The 23,661-nt window shown below is 30.7% G+C and overlaps 1 protein-coding gene across 1 annotated transcript in view; it reads left to right on the top strand.

Annotated features, from left to right (window-relative positions):
• LOC129226467 (nuclear pore complex protein Nup205-like) overlaps positions 1-23,661 on the top strand; it is a 112,399-nt gene that overhangs the window by 78,999 nt on the left and 9,739 nt on the right. The window contains exons 28-36 of the mRNA XM_054861074.1: positions 6,999-7,085; positions 8,516-8,667; positions 10,622-10,813; positions 10,895-11,004; positions 11,550-11,694; positions 16,334-16,466; positions 19,397-19,633; positions 21,006-21,092; positions 21,191-21,360. Coding sequence (XP_054717049.1) covers positions 6,999-7,085; positions 8,516-8,667; positions 10,622-10,813; positions 10,895-11,004; positions 11,550-11,694; positions 16,334-16,466; positions 19,397-19,633; positions 21,006-21,092; positions 21,191-21,360 — 1,313 coding nt within the window. The remainder of the gene's footprint in view (positions 1-6,998; positions 7,086-8,515; positions 8,668-10,621; positions 10,814-10,894; positions 11,005-11,549; positions 11,695-16,333; positions 16,467-19,396; positions 19,634-21,005; positions 21,093-21,190; positions 21,361-23,661) is intronic.

Below are 23,661 nucleotides of genomic sequence, written 5' to 3'. Positions count from 1 at the left end.
TGTAAAAAAGCTATGCAGTAGCAATTAAAACTTTCTAGCATTTCCTTAACAAATTATAGTAAGTACTTAACAGTTTACACGCCGAGCTATTGATGGAACATCAGATTTGAGCAATTTTTTGAAATTATGTCTGTGTATGTCAAGTAAACACATAACTACAGGGTGGCGACAGATTAGGGAAAAGTCAGGGAACTTTATCACTCAGGGAAATATCAGGGAATTTTGAAAAAATTCAGGGAAAATTGATCAAATGAAAAAAAAATTCCTTGCAAACTGAAATACTTTAATTCCCTGCGAATTTTCCGCCAATTATTTGTTTCTAAAAAAGTAAAATTAATGAGGTACGATTATACAGTGCTGCATATTAGTACAACTTTTTTCCTCAAGGTCAAAGTATTCAATCTTGGGATGAGCTTCCTAAGATTGCGTCTGTGAAGTTGTTTATTTTACCTTGCTTGAACTTTCTTTCCATGCATTCCAAGCTACGAAAAAATAAACAACCCTACAGGCAAAGAGGAAGCCGTCATTAATGACTTTGCTGTCTTGTCTTTACTCTTGATGTAATTAGCATACTGTTACATACTGTTATCACGATTTCAAGAAAAAATCTTTGTTTTTTAAATTGATACTGGAAAAATCTTAAAAGTGTTCGCTTGGAGTTTTTAATTTAATTGTTAAAATTAAATTTTCACTTAAAATCTTTTTTTTTTTTTTTTTTTTTTTTTTGCCACAGTTTGCATGGTTTACTTTAGTTTACACAATGGTTTTTTTTTTTTTTCAGACTTTAAAACTCTTTAATTTTAAAACCATATACATATACATTTTGAAATTAATAATTGTTTTTGAATTTAAATATTGTTTGTTACTAAAGTAATCTAAGATTTTTTTTGGATAGCTAATGAAAGCATTTGAAATTGAGTTGTGTACATAAGTAAATATTTTTATCATTTTTTAATAGTTAAAATGCTGTATTCATTCTCTAAAACCTAAGTTATTGATTAGAGAATAACTCAATATGATTGGTTGTTGAAAGATTTCAATTTATTTCACATAAATATGTCTATTCTGCCGTGTGCAAGTAAAGGGCAGTAACTAAACTTATTTTTTTTTTTGCATTTTTGCATTTTTGTTATCTTTATTGAACATACTGGCTTATTTGGGTTCCGCTGAAAAAAGGGCGCGAGAAAAACGTCTAATTCCAACATTTTCCTATTGTTAATACTGAATCCACCACACATTTCTTGAAATATCTGGAAAACGAATATCTGCAGATACTGCCGTTTACCTGTACACGGCTTATATACGTAAGTAAAACTACATTACTTCTATACATTAACTATCACTTGTTATTCTTGCAGCAACAATTATACTGCTTGAAAATTAAATTCAAGATTATTTCCATTTAAATTTTTTAGTTTTATCATGATTAGATATGTCTTTAAGAGTGATTTTAATAATTTCTTAGAATTCTTATGTTAACTGGTTCCTGGAAGTAAAGTATTTGTTTTAGGTTTCCTACAATATTTCTCTGTCGATAATTTAATATACTATTTTTACCAAAAAAAGGATGCATCTTTTCAAAATATATTTTTAATTAACTACTTAAACCATTCTAAACACTGCATTTTATTTAATATGCAAAGCTTTTCAGGTACGGCAAAGAAAGGAAACCATTATCATTGGTAACGTAAATCAGGGAAATTTGGTGAACTTAATCAGGGAAAAGTCAGGGAACTTTTTTTTTTCAGTTCCTGTCGCCACCCTGAACTAGCATTAAATTATTGTAAAAAAAATTTATTACCATGTTTTTTAGTGTGTTCCATTTGTCGAACATTGGCGCTTTGCATTTAGTTTTTTTAATAAATGTTCGACATTGGGAATTGCATGTTGGACAGTTTTCTGATTGAATTAATTGGTGAAAATTAGCTTTTTTCTGCCAACTGAAGTCGGATTTTATTCTTTTCTTTATTTTTTTTATTTCCTAACTATCCTTATGTTTTTTAAGTTTTTATTTGTTTCTTTTAGTTGTATTACTAATGATCCTAGCTTTTGCTTTAACTCCGATTTTCTTGATAAATTGTTGAAAAAATGTCTACATGTTCACATTGTTGTAATCTGCTCTAAATCATGTTCTGAAATATCCTCTAAGTAATATTGCCTGGTTTCAGCAGGGGGTAATTGGCATATTCTGCATTGAGTCTGGTAACTCTGAATCTGATAATGTTTCTAAATATGACATAGTTTATGCTACTGTGAGAAATCTCATCAACATTATTTAACATTTATGAACAGGGACTATCCATAAAAGATGCCAATTTTTTTCCCGTTTCTGTCCTACTCCCCCTACCCCCATTTATCAAATTTCAGCTTACTCTCCTTCCCCCTTTTGTCACATGTCACACATTTTTTTAATAAATATATTCTTATTAAAAAGCATGATGTCAGACTTCTTGTTACTCCCTTTTTCTCCATTGTCACAGACTGTCAGTTTCAATCTCCCTCTCCCTCAAAGCATGACATCATTTGTGGACCGGCCCATAGTTGGTACAGGTGAAACGAAATTTTGCATAGCTCATAGAAAAAAGTAAAACAATAAAATGCTTTTAAAATATGAGGTATCCTGAGTTCACTAAATATTATTTTTTCAGTATAACACGTAACAATGCAGCTGATAGAGCAGATGCGGATTTAGAGCCATTTCCAATGTCCAACTCTTAGTGTTATTATTTCCATTCCTATCGAAACCTTACTATACCCTTTTAAAATGTAAACTTACTTGGTTTTGCCTACATCTACATGAGAGTACATTCAAAACAAAAAAAAAATGAAGGAATCTTATTTTATGAAACTTAAAATTTATCCCTTCGAGTCGAGCGACTCGCTTCCTGGAAGTTTGACTCCCTGAAAGCACCAACGTTCCAAAATCGGAACATGCTATTTTGAAGGGGCTATCTTTTGTAAATATCATAGTACATATCTGAAAGCATTTTAAAATCATACATTGAAGTAGTTTTTACGAATAAATTAAATATCATTCCAGTTTCTGAAAAAGCCTATTTTTGCTAAATTTTATGAGAAAAAGCTGCAGAAAACTAGAAAAACACACATTTTCAAAAAGTTGAAAATGTATAAAAAACCAAATAGCATTTCAAAAAATACTTCAAAGTAAAACGTAAATGTGTTGATAAAAACTTGTTCATTTAAATATTATTTCTTGGGAAAATTTTTAGTTAAATATCATGTTCTATTTTTGGAACATTGGCGGGTAAGCCACAAAAAAAAAAAAAATTAAAGCCCTATGAAAGGCTGAATGCCAACCTGTTTTCAATTCAATTGTTGCAATTATTTATTTTTGTTTAAAATTGTATATGTCTACTAGCAAAAATACCCGGCGTTACCTGGGTCAGTAATAATGATGAGAAACAATTGTTACTTGCTCTTGTTTTCTGTTTTAAGTGAAAGAATTTAAAATAAACCTTCTTGACGTGATTAAAAATCAAGCTTCTTCATTACTCATTAAACTAAAATAGCAATAAGTATAAAGAACAAAATAGTATTCAATTAGAAATGAAAGCACGACATTTAACATAAGAATTTCCGAAATATGAAATTAAACTTTACATGTTCAAAAAGATTTATCTGTTAGTACTTTTTTTTTTAAATCTAAAACCTTCTCTGTATAGCTATTGATGTACGAAACTGTTTTAAAAAATGTAGCCGCCTGTGTTCCCCTTACACTTGCTTTAGTTATTTTGGGAAATTGCAATTTTTGTTTGCACTTGGTGCGGTTTAAAATCTTATCAAATTTGCAAGAATCATTTTGGGACACTTTCGATAATACTCCCCCTCCTTACTAATTTTTATTATAGAAATATTGTTGCCAGATGCTGAGATACTTTTGGTCAAAATAAAATGGCGCTAAACGGTTTCATTCGAAATGTTTCCAAAATAAGTAGTAAAATTTGGCGATTGTTTGAAATCGTGCAAAAAGAAAAATTAATGGAAGTTTTTGTGCGGTTTATGGATTTGCCTAATTTAGTTGAATTATTTTACACAGTCTTTTTTTTTTTTTTTTTTTTTAAGTATCTTTGATTGGCGATGTTTTGTTTATATGGTGAAAGCTGAGAAACATTATTACGTAGTCTTTGGGCTCAAAAACAGCGACAGTGGAAAAAACTGCAAAATGCATCAGCTACTGAAATCTTTCTGAAAAAATTCTGGCGATATTTCTGCTGGTTGGTTGGATATAGTGAGCAAGTGTCCAATCAGCATAAATAATAATAATAAACCGTTAATTACATAAGTTCCGTTTAAAAGTAAAATGATCAGCCAAATCCATTTATTTTTAGCCAATTTTGTGAAAAAACGTTACTTTAAGATTTGACTTGAGAAAAGCCTCAAAAAATCAGATGAAACGCAAAAATATTCAACAATACAATCAAGGGGAGTCAGCCACCACTCTCTGTGCCATTAGTGCAATTCTAAAAGACTAGGAAAGGGTAAGATAAATGTATCCAGGTGAATTCTATAAAGAAAGAAGGCACCATGGCATGTTTTTCAAGCAAGTGTGAGCAGGACATTTTATCTTTAACAGACCTGAATCAAATATTTTTTAAATTAAATTTTGGAATTTTTCGGCAATTAAAAAGCATGGTTCACAAATATGAGTTTCTTTTATTTTTTAATGAAATGAATAAGCCAGCAAAATAATCAGCAAAGGAATGAAACAAATGAAATGCAAAAATAGCAACACTAAAAATCTATTTCAAATACACCTTTTAAAATTTCTATTGCACATTGTTTCATAATTTTATTTTCTAATTTTTGTATGACATTGTTTCTGAACCGTACTTTTCTTTCTGATAAATGTGTTTTTTGTTCACAGGGTTGCCACACATCCACCGGGAAAACCTGGAATTGTCGGGGAAAATGAAAATGGCCGAAAATCAGGGGAAATGAAAAATTGCATATTTCCAATCAATCTTGATCGTTCTTAGCGCGGCCCACGGTATATGACGACGTCAAAAAAAAAACTTTCAACCTTGTTTTTTTCGCCGTTGTCGTTTTGTCATTCCCCTCTTTCTTCTTCTCCCTGCAGTTCTTTTTATCAACTGTCTGCCATTGGCGGGTGCGCCATAGCAGTCGGCGCAGACATGCGCAGAAGGTTCTTCTTTTCTTCCTAGTTAGAGCGGGCTCTGTTTAAACGCTGCTTGTTTACGTCAGCAGTTCTGAAGTTGTTATGATACACAGCGCATTGTTTTGTCTGCGAGTGCGACTGAAGTTCTTAATGAGCTGCAATAATCTTTTCATATTTTATATTATTTCTTTAAATTGATTAATGAAATCGCATTCTTCTAAACAATTTTGTTCTGTAAATTTAGTTCATTAGACAATTTTAAATTTAGAAAGTTTCTTTTTTACAGAAGTATAATCTTTTAGTATTTTAGTAGTGATCTTTAAAGACTTTCAATGCGCTTCTTTCTTTCAAAATAAAAGAAATCCGATGAAAAAAAAATCTGCACATCAGAGAAGTTTCTGATCATTGCTCAAAATTTAACCTTATGAGGGTGCGCACAGGAGTGATTATGGTGCAAGTTGTGCCATCAAAATTTTCTTTTTTTTTGGGGGGGGGGATTTTTTAATTATTTATTTTACTTTATTTTTATTCAAATTATTTACTCATATTATTTTACTTTATTATTTTCATCTGTGTGTGTGTATTTTATTGCGGATGACCGATAACTTAACTCTTTTCTTTCAAAACAATAATAATTAAAAATAAATAAATAGGAAAAAAAATAAATATAAAAAGAGGTTTAAAAATAAAAAAAGCACTAAGGCGTTCAGAAATATTGGGGGGGGGAGCACCCCTGTTTTATGAGCAACAAACAGGGGAAATATGTGAAGCTAAAAGATGCATGATTTTTTTACAGGCCAAAGTCTAAAAGCGCTGTGAATTCAATGGATTGGAGGGGTGGAAGGCAATAATTGAGAAAGTTTAGGTTTCATATTTTTTTAGTTCAGATTATTTTAGCAATTAACTTTATTTTCGTGATACAGATGTCACAATTGTTAATTTCGCAGTTTTTTCACTTGATGTAAGGCAGTGGCTCCTCACTATTGAAAATTAGATATGTGACATATACATTAATTCTTTATTACAGTTATTTGCTTCACTTGTGTTAGTACATTAGGGTAGTTCAAAAATACACTTTAAAAAAAGGTTTCTCCTAGAAAACAGGACACCACTCAATGTTTTTAGACTTGTGAATAGTAAAATACTGGAAGAATTTTAACTTCCTATCCCAACTGAAAGCCGGTGCTCGACCCCCTCCCCAAACTTCATAAGTATGGGGAGGGGGTTAAAAAAATACATTGAACTGAAAAAACAATGTTACATACTATAATCTACACGAGTTATATGCATATTCATTGCTATAAAATAATTACTTACATAAAAAAACAGCTGGGGAAATTAAATGTTTCTAAATTTGTGACTTTTCTATTCTAGGGCTAATGTTAAATTAAGGGGTCATTGAGCAACCTCTTAAAATTTGAGTAAGAAGCTAAAACTTTTACAGCACAATACTATTAGTAAGTTTTAAAAAGATAAGGGTTGTCTTGGACTCGACCTGAGAGAAAAAAAATTGAACCACCCTTAGTACATATTTTTGATTGTTTCAGCTTGAGTAAATTAAATTTGGTAACCATTGTTTGCAAAGTTTGAAAATGAGGTAAGTTTTATCAAAATTTGAGATGTATATATTAAAGTTGCAAAATGAAGGTGGAGATCGATAACCTGGAATTTTTCTTAAAACTACCTGGAAAATCTGGAAATGTCAGGGAATTTCATTCTTGAACTTCCGTGGCAACCCTGTGTTCATTGAAAAGATGTTTTCAGAAATGCCTAAAAGCTGTTAATTGAAAAGAAAAATAATTTTTGAACATTATCAAGGATGGAAGCTAAATGCATAGATACTAATCATTTTTTTTTTCAGGCACTGGTTTGCAACGAGTTCGAGCCAATTTTTACAGTGCTTTTCTGAATCTTTTATGCATAGTGCAGAAGCCAATTGATATGAATAGTATGTCATTTCTCTTAAATGCCTTTGTTTCCTTTATAATATGTGTTGTATAGTTAGTGCTATTTGTAGAGCAAAATATTCTTTATCACTGTTTTACTGTCACTGTGTCAAATACTTTTTACTATTTGATATAGTAAAAATCCTCACTCCTGCTCTCTTAATGTATTTTCTGTTAAATTCAATTTTTCATTAGTTTCTTTTCTACCTTCCTTGTCAAGTAAAATTCATTTCTGGAAACTGTAAGTAACTTTACTTTTGGGGCAAAGATATTTTTAATATCTTTATTTTATTTTATTTATTTTTTTTTTTTTTGTGTTGTTCAAGTTTCTTCTGAAGCAAAAGAAAATGGCTGAAGAAAGATTTCTCTCAAGTGAAAGAAAACTTATTCCTATTCAGAATTAACCAATTCAGTTACATCTCCATAAGATTAAGTCAATTTCTTTTTGAAACAAGCCTTTAGTTTACATATAGTAAGACCTATGAACGATAACCACGAATGAACAGTTAATTATTAAACTATGTAATACTAATGTCATGAATTCAAATAGCACTTTTTTAAAACTTTTATAAGTTGTATTTAACAATTTACAATCCTCAAACATACTTATGATTTGTTGAATCTGAAGACCCATTAATGCGTCTGTACTGAATGCAAAATATAAGCACATGCCAGAGTGATTAAATGCTAGAAACTTTTTGTTGTTTTCCCATAACATTGTTGCTATTTAAAAGGTAAAAATGATCACACTGACATGCACACACAGCATCCTTTATTCTTTCTGATTGTGCAATATTGCAATAAACAAAATGTAATTTTAAACATCTGCTCACTTTAATATTGATCATACTAGTAATGGAGTTAAATGTATCTGGTAAACAGGAGTAACATACTCCTAAATTTAGTTAGATCTCATTTAGAACATGTGGTTTTTATTTTAGAAGGAATATAAACAAGGAGTTATGTAAAGTCAGACCATACAACGTAAGTAGAAGCACAAATTTGTAAATTACAGCAGACACGTGTTTCGGCGTTACAGGGAACGCCTTTTTCAATGCAAAAAATAATGAGCTTATGGATGAAAAGACATCCGACAAAAGCCAAGAGCAGACCTAGAGCCAAGAGCCTACACTCTTGAAGAAATTTTAAATGGTTCAAAAAACGAAATTTCTTAATCCGAAGATTGGCAAACCTATTGATTTGAGACATAATCAAAAGCAAAACAAAAACAAATGAAAATAAACAAAATCAAACAATAACAGAATGAAAAGAAACAAGAAGTAAAAAGTCACGATCAAAATACAACAATAGACAAAAATTCCGAAAACAAAAATTTGTGCTTCTTCTTACGTGGTATGGTCTGACTTTACTATTCAGCACAATGGTATTTATTTATCTTAAGGAGTTATGTATTGTCTTTTCTCTATTGCAGCTGGTTCTACTCATGTGGTTTCAATGCTACTGGATGAAGAATCAGAAACAAGGCAACTTCGGTCTGAGTATATGGAAACCATCCTCAGTTTTGGTGAATCTATCATGGAAATTATATGTAGAGATGCTTGTACTAGTCATGATATTACAAAAGTATGCCTTTTTTTATGTCTTGGTTTCAGTAATTTTTAAATCTGAGCCCTGAATTTTACAGCATTTGTTCTTGATACATATTTTACCTTTAGATTGAGATGCCAAAATGCAATGTGTCTACACCTGTCTATTCTTAACACTTGAAAGTGACAGAGCATTTATACTGTGCAAATGGTAGAGAAATCCGTGGCTCCAATTCTCAAAAATGAAGTATAAAACCTTGACTTCTGAACTCGAAATGCTTCTGATTAAAAATGTGACAACAATGTTTGTTTAAACATTAATGCAAAAATAAATATTGATGCTTGAAAACATATATATATATATATATATATATATATATATATATATATATATAAATTAAGCAAACAGGATTATAAAAATTAAACAAATTATAAATAACAAATGATGATAAAAAGGAAAAATGCAAATAGCTTGAACAATAGCTTTTAACCTATTCTCCAAATAAAAGAAATTTTTTTTGTCACACTCCGACTTTTTAGACTTAAAAGTATTCAGGGATGAAACTTCTTATCCCAGGATTTTTGATTGACTAATGCTGATTTTCTGGTAAAGAAAACTTTTAATAATTCGCCATAATTTGTTGATGGACATCTAAACAGACTATTATTTATGATGTTACGTAATGCTTTTAATAGTGCATCATAGAATGTATCATTAATAGTTTCTTATCTCCACATCCCATCTCTCATCCCATAATCATCTCCACTAACTAAAGATCATAATAAAAAATTGTGTGCCTTTAACCCGTTCAGGACGGCAGTCCGCAGAAGATAGCGCTCCCTCAGGACGGCAGCTGTTACACACGGACTGTGCGCACAGGCCAGTGCAATTTCTCCTGCTAAGCCTAATATGCAATTTTGGAAAGTATGCATACATAATAATGGATAAAATGTATACTTTAAGCAGAAATGAAACCATTTTTTAATGTACGATAAATATAGCAAAATTTCAATCATAACAAAAGATTGGATGAAAATAATTGATATTTAACTATAAAAATGCAAAATATATTGTTTTTTACAATAACTAAAAGTACCAAAATGAAACAATATATTTTCTACAAAACAGGGAAAATATTTGCGCTTAATATTATGAAATACTTGAAGAATATTGTAACAATTAATATTTTAAAGCTGTATGAAAAATTTCAAAGTACAGATAAATGCTCATTGAGCATTTTACATTCATACATAGTGTTACGTCTTTTATTCTGCTTTTTGCAAATTACACATCTCTGTCTAAGTTCTTTGCCTTCTTTTTCAGCGTATCATTTTCGAAAGTAACTACTGTATGAAGAACTCCAACAAAAATAATTTATAGTTGTTTCAATGTGACCCAAAAGATCCATAGATGGATCAATCATAAATTAAGATATTTCCTCCTCTGAAAGATAAAACGTGTTCACTATGGCTACCAAATGAACAAAAAAGTAAAATTTCGTCGCTAGAATATCTCCCCTCCAATTCCATTACAAATGGAACCGAAACTAGAAAGAGCCACTTCAAAATGAGTATACGTTTCCCTTCTCACTTGCGAGCACATGTTTATATTTTCTTTCACGAAATCCAATAAATCACAGACACTTGACAGACCCCATTTTGAGATCAGACAGAGAAATACTAATGCAGGAGAGCAATCATTTGAATGGAACATAGATAAGTAATGCCATCTAATAGTAAACATTTCGTTCCAAATCGAAAACGCAAAAAAGCGTAGTTAAGCCGGCTGCGTACTACGCACAGATGCGTCTTTCGTCTCTGAAGAACCACCCAGCGCGGACGCAAAGACGCGTCGTTCGTCCCGAACGGGTTAATAAATGTATAAAATTACAAAGGGAAAGGGAAAAAAATTGCTAGGGGGTGGTAGTACCCAAGTCAAAACGTTGTTAGTCTGTGTAGATTACTAATGTTTTTTTTTCTTCTCTGTATAGATGCTATCTCTGGCTGTTCTTGATGTTGCTATTTCCTTGGATTTGCAGCAGCAATGGTTAGCCTTTTTAGTGTCCAAAGGATATTTGCGCCACATCCTTGATAGTTTATCCAAAGATGATGAAGAATTGCAAAACCTTTATAACCGGAACTCAAGTTCATACAGGATTTTTTATGTTTTTGAGTCAAAAATGGTACTTCTTTCTATTATTATTTTGTTTTCAACTATCAAAGCAAAGCTTGAATTTATGTATTAATGTGGAACATTATTTTAGGCTCTCTTAACGAGGATTAGTTGTTATACTAGTGGAGCACTAGCTCTTCTCAGAAATGGTGCTATACATAAGCTTGCAGAATGCCGATCATTGGATTTAAGACCAGACATGTGAGTTGTTAGAAAATTGTTAAATATTTTAGTAGTTTATTGTGCTTGAAGTGTTTGTGTGATATTTTAAACTGAGAACTGTAAGAGTTTTGCATATTAACAACCTGAATTTTGTAAATATTTTTCTTAACTTAAAACTAAATTTTAAAAACAGAAAATTTTTAAAATCAGGAGAGGACATAACTTAAGTTACTAGGTTCATTCAATGCTAAAAAATTCCATTACATTCCCTGTGTAATGACAGTAGAATGTGTTTCTAATAGAATGCTTCTATAACTACAGTGAAGCATCCAGGACTGAAAAGTCGTCTTTAAATAGAGAAAGTCATTGAACAGAGAGCCAACTGTATTTCAATTAGATACTTTCATGATTTGTTCTATATCTCCTTATCAATCTGGCAACCATTTTGGTGCTCTGAAAATCCTCAGAACAAAATTTTTATTATAAATTTTAAAATTGCTTGCTGTGCATTCAAAAAACGTTTATCAAATATATATTCCTTATGTACAAATGAGAGAAAATATTAAAAACATGAATTATTTCAGACCTAACGAACTTAGACAAGACAGTAGCAATTGGATTTTTCCTGATCTTCTGAAATGCTATCGACAAATGTTTATGGGGATTATGAGGTTGATTTTATCTATTACTATGACTCTTGGAACTGGTCACAGAGAAGCAACTTTGCAAGTAAATAATAATTTATCAAATTCTTCTGTTTTTAATTTTGTTGCATTACCATTTGCTATTTTATGTACAAATTTATTTAAATTTCTTGCTTAAAACATTGTTTTCTGAATTCACTGAAATTTTGAAGAACATTTTAAAAAAGAAATTACTTTAAGTTCTTTTTCAATTCTTTGCAAAATAAAAATTTATTTGTTCATGCGTTTTTTTTTTCTTTTCTTTTGTATATAAATATCTAATTGATTTATTTATTTTTTTCGTTGTATTTTCAACATACAATGGTTACGTAGAAAACTATTTTCTCTTTTTAAATGGCTAGGTACATTTGGTTGTGTTTGCAATTGTGATAATACCGTAAATTCCCAATTATTGGCGGTCGGATTATCCGCTGTTCAGATTGTCCGCGGGTCCTTTTACAATTTTTTTTAAAATTATTGTATTATTGCTTGCTTTCAGATTTTAGATATATTACATTATTTTCAGTGTTAGTAGAGGCAATGTAGCAATGTTTTAGTTATAATTTAAATGTATGTGTAAGTATCATTAATATTTTTTAGCTATTATATGCACTAAGTATCTTTTTGTACCTATTATTCGGATTATCCACAGTTACCGTGCCCCCCTATTTTGCGGATAATTGGGAGTTTACCTTACATATATTATATTTTTGAAAATAACTAAAGACATTTTTGAAAATCAATTTTTTGATTAAAACTTATTTTGATGCTTCTGAAGCACTTAAGTCAAGAAGTAAATTACTTTTCAGTTGTTATACTACATCAATCATAATGAGCTGAGGAAAATTGACTAAAAACCCTGAAAATGTCTAGAAAAGTAGATTTATTTTTGGATGCCTCTCCTTCACAAATATATAATTGCATAAACAAATCTTCAAAAAAATATCAGCATTTGCTTAAAACACAATCACCTTCAAATGCCTTTAGTCTTTTTTTATATCTATTAGATCATACAGTAGAGCCCTGTTATAATGTTACTGCAGTAATTTGAATCTGCATGTAATTTAAATAGCAGTATTGCAATATAATACAATATTAATAGACAATGAATTCAGTGGTTGTAAATTTTATCAACATTATCTAAACATAAAATAATTTAATAAACAGCATTTGGACAAAAATAGCTGTGCAACAGAAACACAAACTGGAGCTCAGAAGGGAAAAGTGTTTTGTGACATACAGAGCTTGGAATGCTGAAGCTGATATTGTGTATAAAAGTTGCATGATCAAAACTAAATAGATTTCTTGCATGATAAAGAGAATGTTAAAATATATTTCTTTTTATTAAAAGTGGGAATGTGATAGGATCAGCTGTTTAAAGGATTCTGCAGTATACAGAGGCATAAAAAAAAGAGTTCTACTGTACTCAAGTTGCTTTTCTTCTATTTCTGACACATGAATTCTTCTACCAATTTTTCAAAAAAAAAAAAAAAAGGTGAAATTTCATTGAATTAATTGTAATTATATACAGTTTTGCTGTCCCATATGGAAACCTTAAAAACTAGAAATAAAGGGAGTTCAAAAATCAACCAAAAGAAAAACAGAGCAAATCCAAGGAATTTTCCTGTTTTAGAAATTGAAGTTGAAAAATCAGTCAAATAAGATAAAGTAATAATAAATATGAACAAATGAATTAAAACAGTATCTTGACTTAAGTTTTTTTTTTTTTTTTTTTTGAGGTAATTATTAAAATGTCTGTCATAAAAGAAGCCAAAGGTACTTAATATTTTATTTGACTTGCATCTTGAATTTTGTGTTAATTTAGCACATGACATGGCATGGAATTAGTTATCAATATTTATTGTTTTGCTTTTGTATTTTTTTTTCTTTTGTGGTCCAAGCAATGAATAAATATTCAGTCACCATGCTATTGTTTCAGTTTTAATGCATTCTTCTTTACTTCCTCTTATTTTTATTTATTTTTTCCTGTGATGAAACTCTCAGGATATTAATTTTCTTATACACAGGGTTCGTACGGGTCATGGAAATCCTGGAAAGTCATGGAAAAAAGATAAACAAATTTCAGACCTGGAAAAGTCATGGAAAAATGTCTTGAGTACCGTATTTTCCTGCGTATAATCCGCGGATTATCTGCTAAAAAAGGCAAAGTTTATGAGGTGCGGATTATGCGCAGCCGCGGATTATCTGTGATTTTTTTTTCCGCTTAACACCAACGCATTGAACCTCAATATTTTTACAGTAGGATTCACCGATCGAGATCGTACGCCGACCGAATGTTGTTTATTTTACGAAGCACGCATGTTCTTCCTCGCTGCCCGCCTGTATGTTGGTTATTTTACGTTGCTTGAATGTTCCTCTTTGCGATTCAGGTCACGTAAAATAAGCAACATTACAGTGAAATAGGTAGCCATTTGCACAAGATTAGACCGCTTGCTCATTTGACTTAACTCTGTTTTTCAAGCAATTAGCGAACTATAAGCAATATTTCAAAAAGAAATCATTATAGTTTAGATTATCTGTCAGATTAATTTTGATTATGCCTTCAAAGTAATTACTTTTTCACGTTTTTAGTTTAGTTGCTCAAATGGTTTGTTAAATTCAAACTTTATCTTTTTACATCGTATTATCCGCGGATTATACAAAGCTTTTTTTCTTCAGACCGATTTTAGGACCTGCGGATTATAGGCCGCCCGCGGATAATACGCAGGAAAATACGGTAGTAAGAAAGTAACAATAGCTAAAAGAGCGCTAAAAATATTGAATGATTTAGTAATATTGCATGTAAATTGAACAATCTGAAAAACAAATCCGAGTTTTGAAATCCAATTTCATCCGCTTCTGAAACAGCCGCTCGCCTTTTTTTGCGATGTGATTTTACTACTGGGGCATCTTTAATTTTGAACTCGCCATTATTTTCAGTGCTTCTTATATTTTATATTCTGTAGTAGTGGACTTGCACGTTCTTGATTTTGCCACGCCTGCTCAAAAAGTGTAATTCAATTGCATTTGAGTTCATTTCAACTACTTGTAAAAAGTTCATTATGAAATTTTTCAGAGTTTATCTTAATATGTTGAAAGCTTTAAAATGAAGACTTTAGTAAGGCAATAGAATATAGAAATAAGGGAATTCTAATACTCTAAAACAGTAGTGCCCACCATACATCTTGCAAAACTGATCCTTTTAGCCAGCTGGAATATCCGATTTCGAAAAATGAATTAACTGAAAAAAGCGACTTTACTTTAATGAATGAATATGCTGTCCAGTTACATGGGTAATTAGATGCACCATTGACAACAAAGGGCACTGTTTTTATGAAGTAAATTTATTATTTTAAACTTAGTGATGACTCATTCAATTTTTGTCCCATTCATTACTATTCTGCCCTATTTATTAAATATTTATTAGACATTTAAACATCAGTTATGTTGCATTCGCTCTATTTTTATTTTACTTGAATTTATGTGATGAAGACAAATGAGAATAATTTATTACTTTCAGCAGTATGCACTGATATTTTTTTAGTCACAAGTAAGTGCTCCAATGAGGTAGTGGCACTCAGGTAAAAGTTTTTCTAATGCTCATTTCCGAAAAAATTGGCAAGTTTGACATTAAATAGTACTATTCTCTTCGTGTAACAAGGTCATGAAATTTTTTATAAAGTCATGAAAAAGTCTTGGAAAAGTCATGGAATTTTTTCATCCAAATAGAGTATGAACCCTGTATACATATGTTAGTGATCGCTCATTTATAATACAGCATATTCATACAGCTAAGCACAGGGAATTTTTTCCTCGGAATTAAGTGGCAACCCTGTTTTAGAACAAAATTAAAATTCACAGAAAAGAGATTTATAAAAATTTATTAAAGAATTAGTTGTAATTATATACAGTTTTGCTGTCCCATATGGAAACCTTAAAAACTAGAAATAAAGGGAGTTCAAAAATCAACCAAAAGAAAAACAGAGCAAATCCAAGGAATTTTCCTGTTTTAGAAATTGAAGTTGAAAAATCAGTCAAATAAGATAAAGTAATAATAAATATAAACAAATGAATTAAAACAGTATCTTGACTTAAAAGTTTTTTTTTTTTTTTTTTTTTGAGGTAATTATTAAAATGTCTGTCATAAAAGCCAAAGGTACTTAATATTTTATTTGACTTGCATCTTGAATTTTGTGTTAATTTAGCACATGACATGGCATGGAATTAGTTATCAATATTTATTGTTCTGCTAAACTTTTGTATTTTTTTTCTTTTGTGATCCAAGCAATGAATAAATATTCAGTCACCATGCTATTGTTTCAGTTTTAATGCATTCTTCTTTACTTCCTCTTATTTTTATTTATTTTTCCCTGTGATGAAACTATCAGGATATTAATTTTCTTATACATATGTTAGTGATTGCTCATTTATAATACAGAATATTCATACAGCTAAGCACAGGGAATTTTTCCTCAGAATTGAGTGGCAACCCTGTTTTAGAACAAAATTAAAATTCACAGAAAAGCGATTTATAAAAATTTCCTGTACTAACCTCTGTAATAAGTAACATTAGGTGTAAACATTGTGTGTAAACTAATTTGTAAAAGATAGCCATGTAGGATATACTCATCAAAATTTATGTAACATTATTTGTGATTGTAAAACAACTTAAATATTTTTTTTAGCTTCTTGAATTTGTTGTTTGCAATAGTGAGTTATTTTCTCACATCATAAGAGATCCATCCAGTCTGTATTCTATTGAAGGATTAGAAGAATTAAATATTATGTCTGCAGTTTTATCACGAGCAAGTTTTGATGGTAACTTTTATGAAATTTTTATTTTGCTATATTTTAATTGACATACTTCTTGCATACTAAATAAACTATTCTCATCATTTATGCACAAAAATATGGAACATTATTGCGCGTGCTTGGTATGAGATTACAAGAAATCCCATTTTCAATGGATAAAAGTTTTTAGCTTACAACAATAAGCAGCAGGTCAGCATAGATACCAGGAGTCACAGAATTAATGAAATTTATCTGAAATGTACCAGCGTCAATGAAGTCACCATGTATGCTCAACATTCAAAATGTTAATAAAATGGGACTGTTAATGAATTTATTGGATTTTTATGGAATGAAATCTTTTTAAAGGAACCCTTAATTTTGATCTTTTAAAATGAACTTCATTGTTTAAAAGAAAAATAATTAATTATCGAATGTAAAGTTTTTTTTTTTTTTTGAAGGCTTTTTATTGTACTTGGCCTGGAAAAATCTAAGGCCTGCTTTTTCTTATGTCTCAGCAACTGGACCGATTAGATTATAAACTAGAACTAGATTATAAACTTATATATTAACTAGATTATTTCGGATGGGATGGAAAACATCAAATTTCCTGATTAAATGTTTAAATATTAAACCCATTGTCACAAATTTTGTTGCCTTACAACAGCAATATTAATACTAATCATAATAAAAATTTTGAAACAAGGCTTCTCTGGAGCAAGCATGAAATTTATCCATTATCATTGCTTTCTTAGGAATTTTTATTCTCATCTATGCCAGTAATCAAAAATGGGGCTAAGTAAAGTCACGCATAGGATCTTTATCATGAGTAACGTGTATGTTGTGAAATATGAATTAGTTTTGTTAATCTTTAATGTTTAAATGTGTTGATAACATTATTCTGTTTCTGAAATATTTATTCTAAAAAGAATGAAGTAACAGAATTAAAAAAAAAAACCTAAGCATGTTTTATAATGCACTCAAAAGGACAAAATAACTTTTCTGGGTCAAAAAGGACAATATTTAAGTATTCCTGTAGTTTTCAATTATTCCAAGAATATGACTCCACAAACAAGGGAAAATGTGGCTCAAGTCATTTCAAATCAAACTTTCCCAAAAAAAAATATGCATGTTTCATCATTTAAATTTATGACAGGAAGTTACATAATGATAAGAAATTCTCGACCTGACTTGAGCTGCATTTTTCCTAGTTTGTAGAGTCATTTTCTTGGAATAGTTGAAAACTACAGGAATATTTAAGTATTTTCCTATTTGAAACAAAGTTATTTTGTCCTTTTGAGTGCATTATATAATGTGCTTAGTAATTTTTTTTTTTTTTTTTTTTTTTTGAGCAATCGCGGTTGCTTATTATTCTCATTTGACTGTTTTGAATTCCTATGATTTTATTTTCCCACCACCTCCCTCTGCCAACACCACCGTCTCGCCGACCGGCCTTACGATGCTGCTCCTCTTGCGAAAACCGTCTCCAGGTTGTGTCCATGTCCTACACACACTCATGCCTGCGCACAGACACACACATTCATGCCTTTATACACACTATGAACGCCTACACATACACGCGTACACACACACATGTGCCTACACAAACACACGCTCATTCATACACACACACACACGCTCATGATTTCGAAAAACATAATTTGAATTCAAGATGCCAAAAATTCAAACTAATATACATATATATTTTTTTAAATTCTGTTATTTAATTTTTGTTTGCAAGCAAGAGAGCACAGAATCCCGTGAAAAAACTTGATTTATGTGTAGCCAAACATTTCCAGGCATATCACTTAACTGAAGTCCTTGTCTTATCTGTTTTATATTATAAATCATCTTTTGCATCTTAAAATTTTTTCAACTATATCATACAGATGAAGAGTTAAACGAGCGCAGGGTTATCTCAGTTTTTGAGGTTCAGAGTGTGTATGAACACGCGAACTGAAAGCTGTTGTTACTGCAACAGTTTTAGCTGTTGCAACTGAGCTGAAAGCTGTATGCTACTAAAAGTGTTCAGTAGCATATGGCTTTCAGATTACAATGAAGCATATTAAATTGAAATAAATACATTTTACGCTACGGCTCTTTACATTTTCCAAAGTATAATCATATAGTTAAAGAACATGTCTTTGTTGTTTCTATTACATTTCATCCTCTAAAAAACAAATTAATGCTCAACATGAAAAACTCAAGAAGCATGCTCATGGCATCATTTGTAAATAAAAAATACAAAGAGCTGCGCATTTAATGAAACCTGTTGGCCAAAAATACCATTGTCTGCAGATCAAAGTAAGAATAAAGCAATTAACATATTGAATACAACCTTAACAACACACTTCCTTAGCAACACTCTGGCTCTACTAAACAAAACACTACAACTAACAGAATTGTTTCTTTTTGTAACTTAAGCCACATAGTGACAGTTGCAGTAATGTGTAATTATTTGCATTACAAAACCATTGGAGTTTAAATTGGAATCAAATTTTAAATTATTCAATGTAAATTATTTTTTAATTTATGTTTATGTTAATTTAGTCATATTTTTCATAATATTGAAATTTATTCTTTAGCTGCAATCAATATTCTTTTAAAGATTCTATTCTCAGATGCTAACTTGTAGTCAGCAAAAGATGTCATCTAGAACTATACTGTTAAAGACAAAAATAATACTAAAATGGTGGTGAGGTAGTGTAAAAATCAAATCAGGGGACTAGAAATTGCTCCTTGCTCTGAACTCTAGTAAAGGTAGTTAGTAAGCCTCCTGATACAAAAAAAAAAAAAAAAAAAAAGAAATAATAAAATAAATAAATAAATAAAATAAATTTAGAAAAACTGCAAATGACATAAGATCTTAATATTATTATTCTTAAAAATGAATTCTTACCTTGTCATAAAATGTTGCTAACAAAAATTGCTTCAATATTAATTTCGTATTTTTATTGTAGATCCAAATGCAGTGGCCAGTGACTCTTTCTTAAGTGAGCAAAGGGGACATCTTTTGTTACTTCGACAACATATGTTGATGCTCTTACCCCGTCTCATGGCTTTTGAACACTCAGATTCCCAATCTCAAAATTTTAGTGGTAACATTGATGCTGAAATTTCTGCTCGAATGAAGACACATAGGCTGGAAATAGCATCGCATATACTTGGATCCTGCTGCAGCGTTATTACTAAAGCAGGTGAGAAAACTACTATTTTTAATGATATTTTTGTTATCCCCTATAATATTAAAATCTGTTCGCGTCCGTCTGTCTGTCTGTCTGAAGATCGATCTTCTCGAGAACCACTGCGAATTGGGAGTCAAACGAGATACCGATCAATTCGAAATTTTCCAAAGAAAACAATAGGACCAATCTCATAACTGTACGACTTTAATTAGCGGAGATATTAATTAAAACGTTAATTAACATAACGCTATTCAGGAATTTTTATTTCTTTCCTGTTGCCATTTTGCATATGGGTGAGCAAATAAAATTCTAATAATTGTGTCAAAAGAGATTTTTTTGGCTGCTGTCCAAATCTTAAAACAACGTTTCCATCTAGAATTTCATTTTTAATTAGTTTAAAATTGGTTGCTCTATTCGGACATTTATCGTCTGTCCTTTCTTATTTTTTCACATTCAACGTTCTTAACTCTTTTCAGCATATGAAAAATGTTTCTTTAGTAATGTTTATTGATTGAAGTGTAAGTTTATCATTCACCGGCCTCATATTTGGGTACATTTAGGATGTACGACTAATTATGTTTATTTTGTTGGACTTCTTTCCGTCACATGGGTGAGTTTTCGAATTGTAATAAATCTCTTTTTCCTTCCTGTTTCGATTTTTGCAATACAGTTTGTATCGTTAAAAGAACACGGTAAATTAAGATTGTTTGGATTTCTTTAAGTGAAACAGAGTTGAACAAAAAAGATTGTTTTTAAGGATTTTAACTAAAGCTTAATTGGAATCTGATGGCTTGATATTAAATTAATGCTTATTGGTATTTAATAAGTCTTAGTGCTTTAGTTTCGCGTAATCAACAAAAAAGTGTGTGTCATTTTATGTAAAAAGCTGATTGTAATTGTACATAAATATTTCAGATATATTCTATCAGATTTAATTCAGTTTAAAATGAGCACATATTATAGTTGAAAATGCATATATTTTCATCTTTTGTGCTAATTGAAAATACTCATAACTTGTATTATTGATAAATATGATTAACGTTAAAGAGGTTTTTGCCAAAAATATGCTCTACTGGTGTTTTGTAAACCTTGCATTACGCGTAATTATTTACTCCTTAGCGCTTTAGAAACTGATGTCAGAATAATACAAAAACATCAATTGAACAGCTCTTTCATTTTTTAAGTAGCCCATGCAACGCCGGGCACGCAGGCTAGTTTTAAATTAATATTTGCTTTTCTTTGTTTATTATGTGACTTATTTTCTTTTTTATGAAAGTATTTAGGTTGGAAGTAGTATGTCATGTTTGTTGCACTCGTTTTCTGTTTTCTTTTTTGCAAGTCGATTGTATTTTCCAAGTATTTCAGTATACTTGTTTTATTTTAGGACCTGAATCTCCCACTTCTGCTATTCTATTTAGCCCTCATATTGCAGAAGCATCAACTCCTGATTCCTACCATTCAACTTCATCAAGTAAGTATTTGCATTTTTCAAACCATGTGTAGAGTATTTATATTGATACATAATATGTAGAATATTTCTAGCATTACAGTATAAATTTACTTTTCCAGCCTTCCAAAAAAAGTTACCACCAAGTATTGGCCGATCTCCTGATTTGGGACTACTTATTACAATTTTGTATCGTTCTGCATCAGAATTACAACATGCCATTGATGAGAAAAAAGTTCTTGATCGCAGGTTGCAATCGCTTGATACTTTGACCAGTGATGAATTGTCCGAAGTATGCTTCATTTCATATTATTGTTGTAAATCTTGATGATTGTAATGCTAATTATTTCAGACTTCTTACTTGTCTATCCAAAGTGCTGTGTTTCAATGATATGTTACAAAGGGCCCTTTAAAATACTTAATTTTTATTTGGTGCTTTATTTTTGAAATTCTTTTTTAAAAAACCCTTTTTTCTCAATAACCTCTCTATTTTTTCAAAGCTAATTGTTTTGTTTTTTAAACTAAAATTTAAACTATTACTGAGGAAAACTGACCATCTATGTTATTGAGGTTTTTTAATAATATTTAATCTGCTCCAATAATTGTTTATGTACGAGATTAGGAAGGGTATTTTTTAGTAAGACTGAGATAATTTTAAAAACATTAGTTTCCTATTCATTTTTAGCTTTAGGTTATTCAAATAGAAAATATCTATACTTCAAAACAAAACTCTTATTAAAGCTCAGCAAAAAATTGGATGATTAGTTCAAAGCATGTATCTGAACTCATGTTATCATCTTTTGAATAAATTGGACCTTCTTAGAAGCAAAACACAAACAGACTTCTGTTAATGTTAAAACGCAAACAGAATTGTATGAGAAATGATTAAATTTCGAGAGCTAATGGTTTTTTGACTATATAGAACACAATGTTGAAAAGTTCCTTTTTCATTATGCAGTCAAACCCCCTTTATATTGAACCATCTGCAGATCTAGACACGAATCTGTGCAGCCTCAGGTTCATTGTATCCAAACTCAAGTCTAATTCTTTGAATTTAATTGTGCTATTATTAGAAACATTTATCGCATAAATATACAATCTACTAGTGAATTATTGATAAATTAAATAGAAAATTGAATAAAATTTAGATTAATTTTAAGTAGTGTGTATCTACTTTGCTCCATTAAAAAAAAAATTTCGGTCAATATTTTGTCAAAAGTTGAAATGATTTCAAGGAGGAAAATTCTTGCTATGTTTGGATTGTTTAGCATCATATTCAATATATCTGGTTATTTTGATTTTTTATCACACACACAAACTACAAACACTTTTTCTTATGGAAATTTGCCATTATTGTCCTGCTACATAGGCAATTTCAATGCAATGATTGAAAGTGGTGACTCGCGATTGCTAATCTAGAGCTTTAACCCTAGGGTGCCCCAAAAAGAGCTGAAGGATGCCACGAATTGCCCATGGTATCAATGCATATTCCTAAAATAATACCATTAGAAAATTCTAATTCTTCAAAGAGTATCATGAATTGTAAAAGTTTGGGAACTATTGGATCAGTCCAAGGTTTAAGCTGAGTTCAAAAGATCTTTAGCAAAAAAGCTAAAATGGAAAAAACAGCTTTAGCAAAATGCTAAAATGTCAAAGGTAAATGTTCACATATCTTTCTAAATGCCTCAATGGGAACAAATCTGATATACCCCCCTCTTGGCGACTTTTTCCTGTTGGTGCCAAAAAAGCGTCGCCAAGAAAACTATGTATGACGTCATATGTCATACATCGTTCTTAGCGATGCTTTTTTAGCGCCAACAGGAAAAATTCAAATTATGTCATTAATTATTTAATGAAATTAATGCATTAATTTTTTTCCGTTGTTTCTCCGGGATACGAGCCCTCGGTCTCATAGTACTTTCGTAATGAGACCTCGGCTCGCCGGCCCTGCCTCGGTCTCATTACGAAAGTACTATGAGACCTCGGGCTCGCCAGGACCTCGCTGCCGCTCGGTCCGTTATCCCTCCGACTTTTAATATACATCACAGTCGGATATAAGTCACAGATCCCCTCCGTTCAGTATACAATAAAGTCACAGATTTTATGTGAAATTAACACCATTTTTGTGCTACAAAAATGCCAACCAGACCAAAATACAAACTACCAGAAACACACTAAAAACACAATAATTCAAAATATGTTCACTTACCTTTTTTACTTTTCTTTTACTTCCTCACGTGAGGCAGTGCACATATGTTCCGCTCTTAGGAATATTTGTTCGGATTTTAATTCAATGTAATTTAATATTTCTTCATTAATATAATTTCGCCAATCGGCTAAAGTTTGTGATGAAAAAAAATATTGACTTTCAATATCAGCAGTTTTGGTCCCAATTAAAATCTCATATGTTATCAAAAAAATCTCCTCTATTTTCAACTTGCTAGAACTAAACCATGACCCACTCCTGATCGTTGCTTCTTTTCCACAAACAACACCCCCAATAACCTTTCTACAAAAAAAAAATTAACCCATCTGAACATTTTTTAGTTTTTTTAATTTTCATAACAGAATTACATCTAGAACATAACATTTC

Source organism: Uloborus diversus, chromosome 7, assembly GCF_026930045.1.
Source record: "Uloborus diversus isolate 005 chromosome 7, Udiv.v.3.1, whole genome shotgun sequence".
Lineage (NCBI taxonomy): Eukaryota > Metazoa > Arthropoda > Arachnida > Araneae > Uloboridae > Uloborus > Uloborus diversus.
This window is presented reverse-complemented; position numbering and strand designations above follow the sequence as displayed.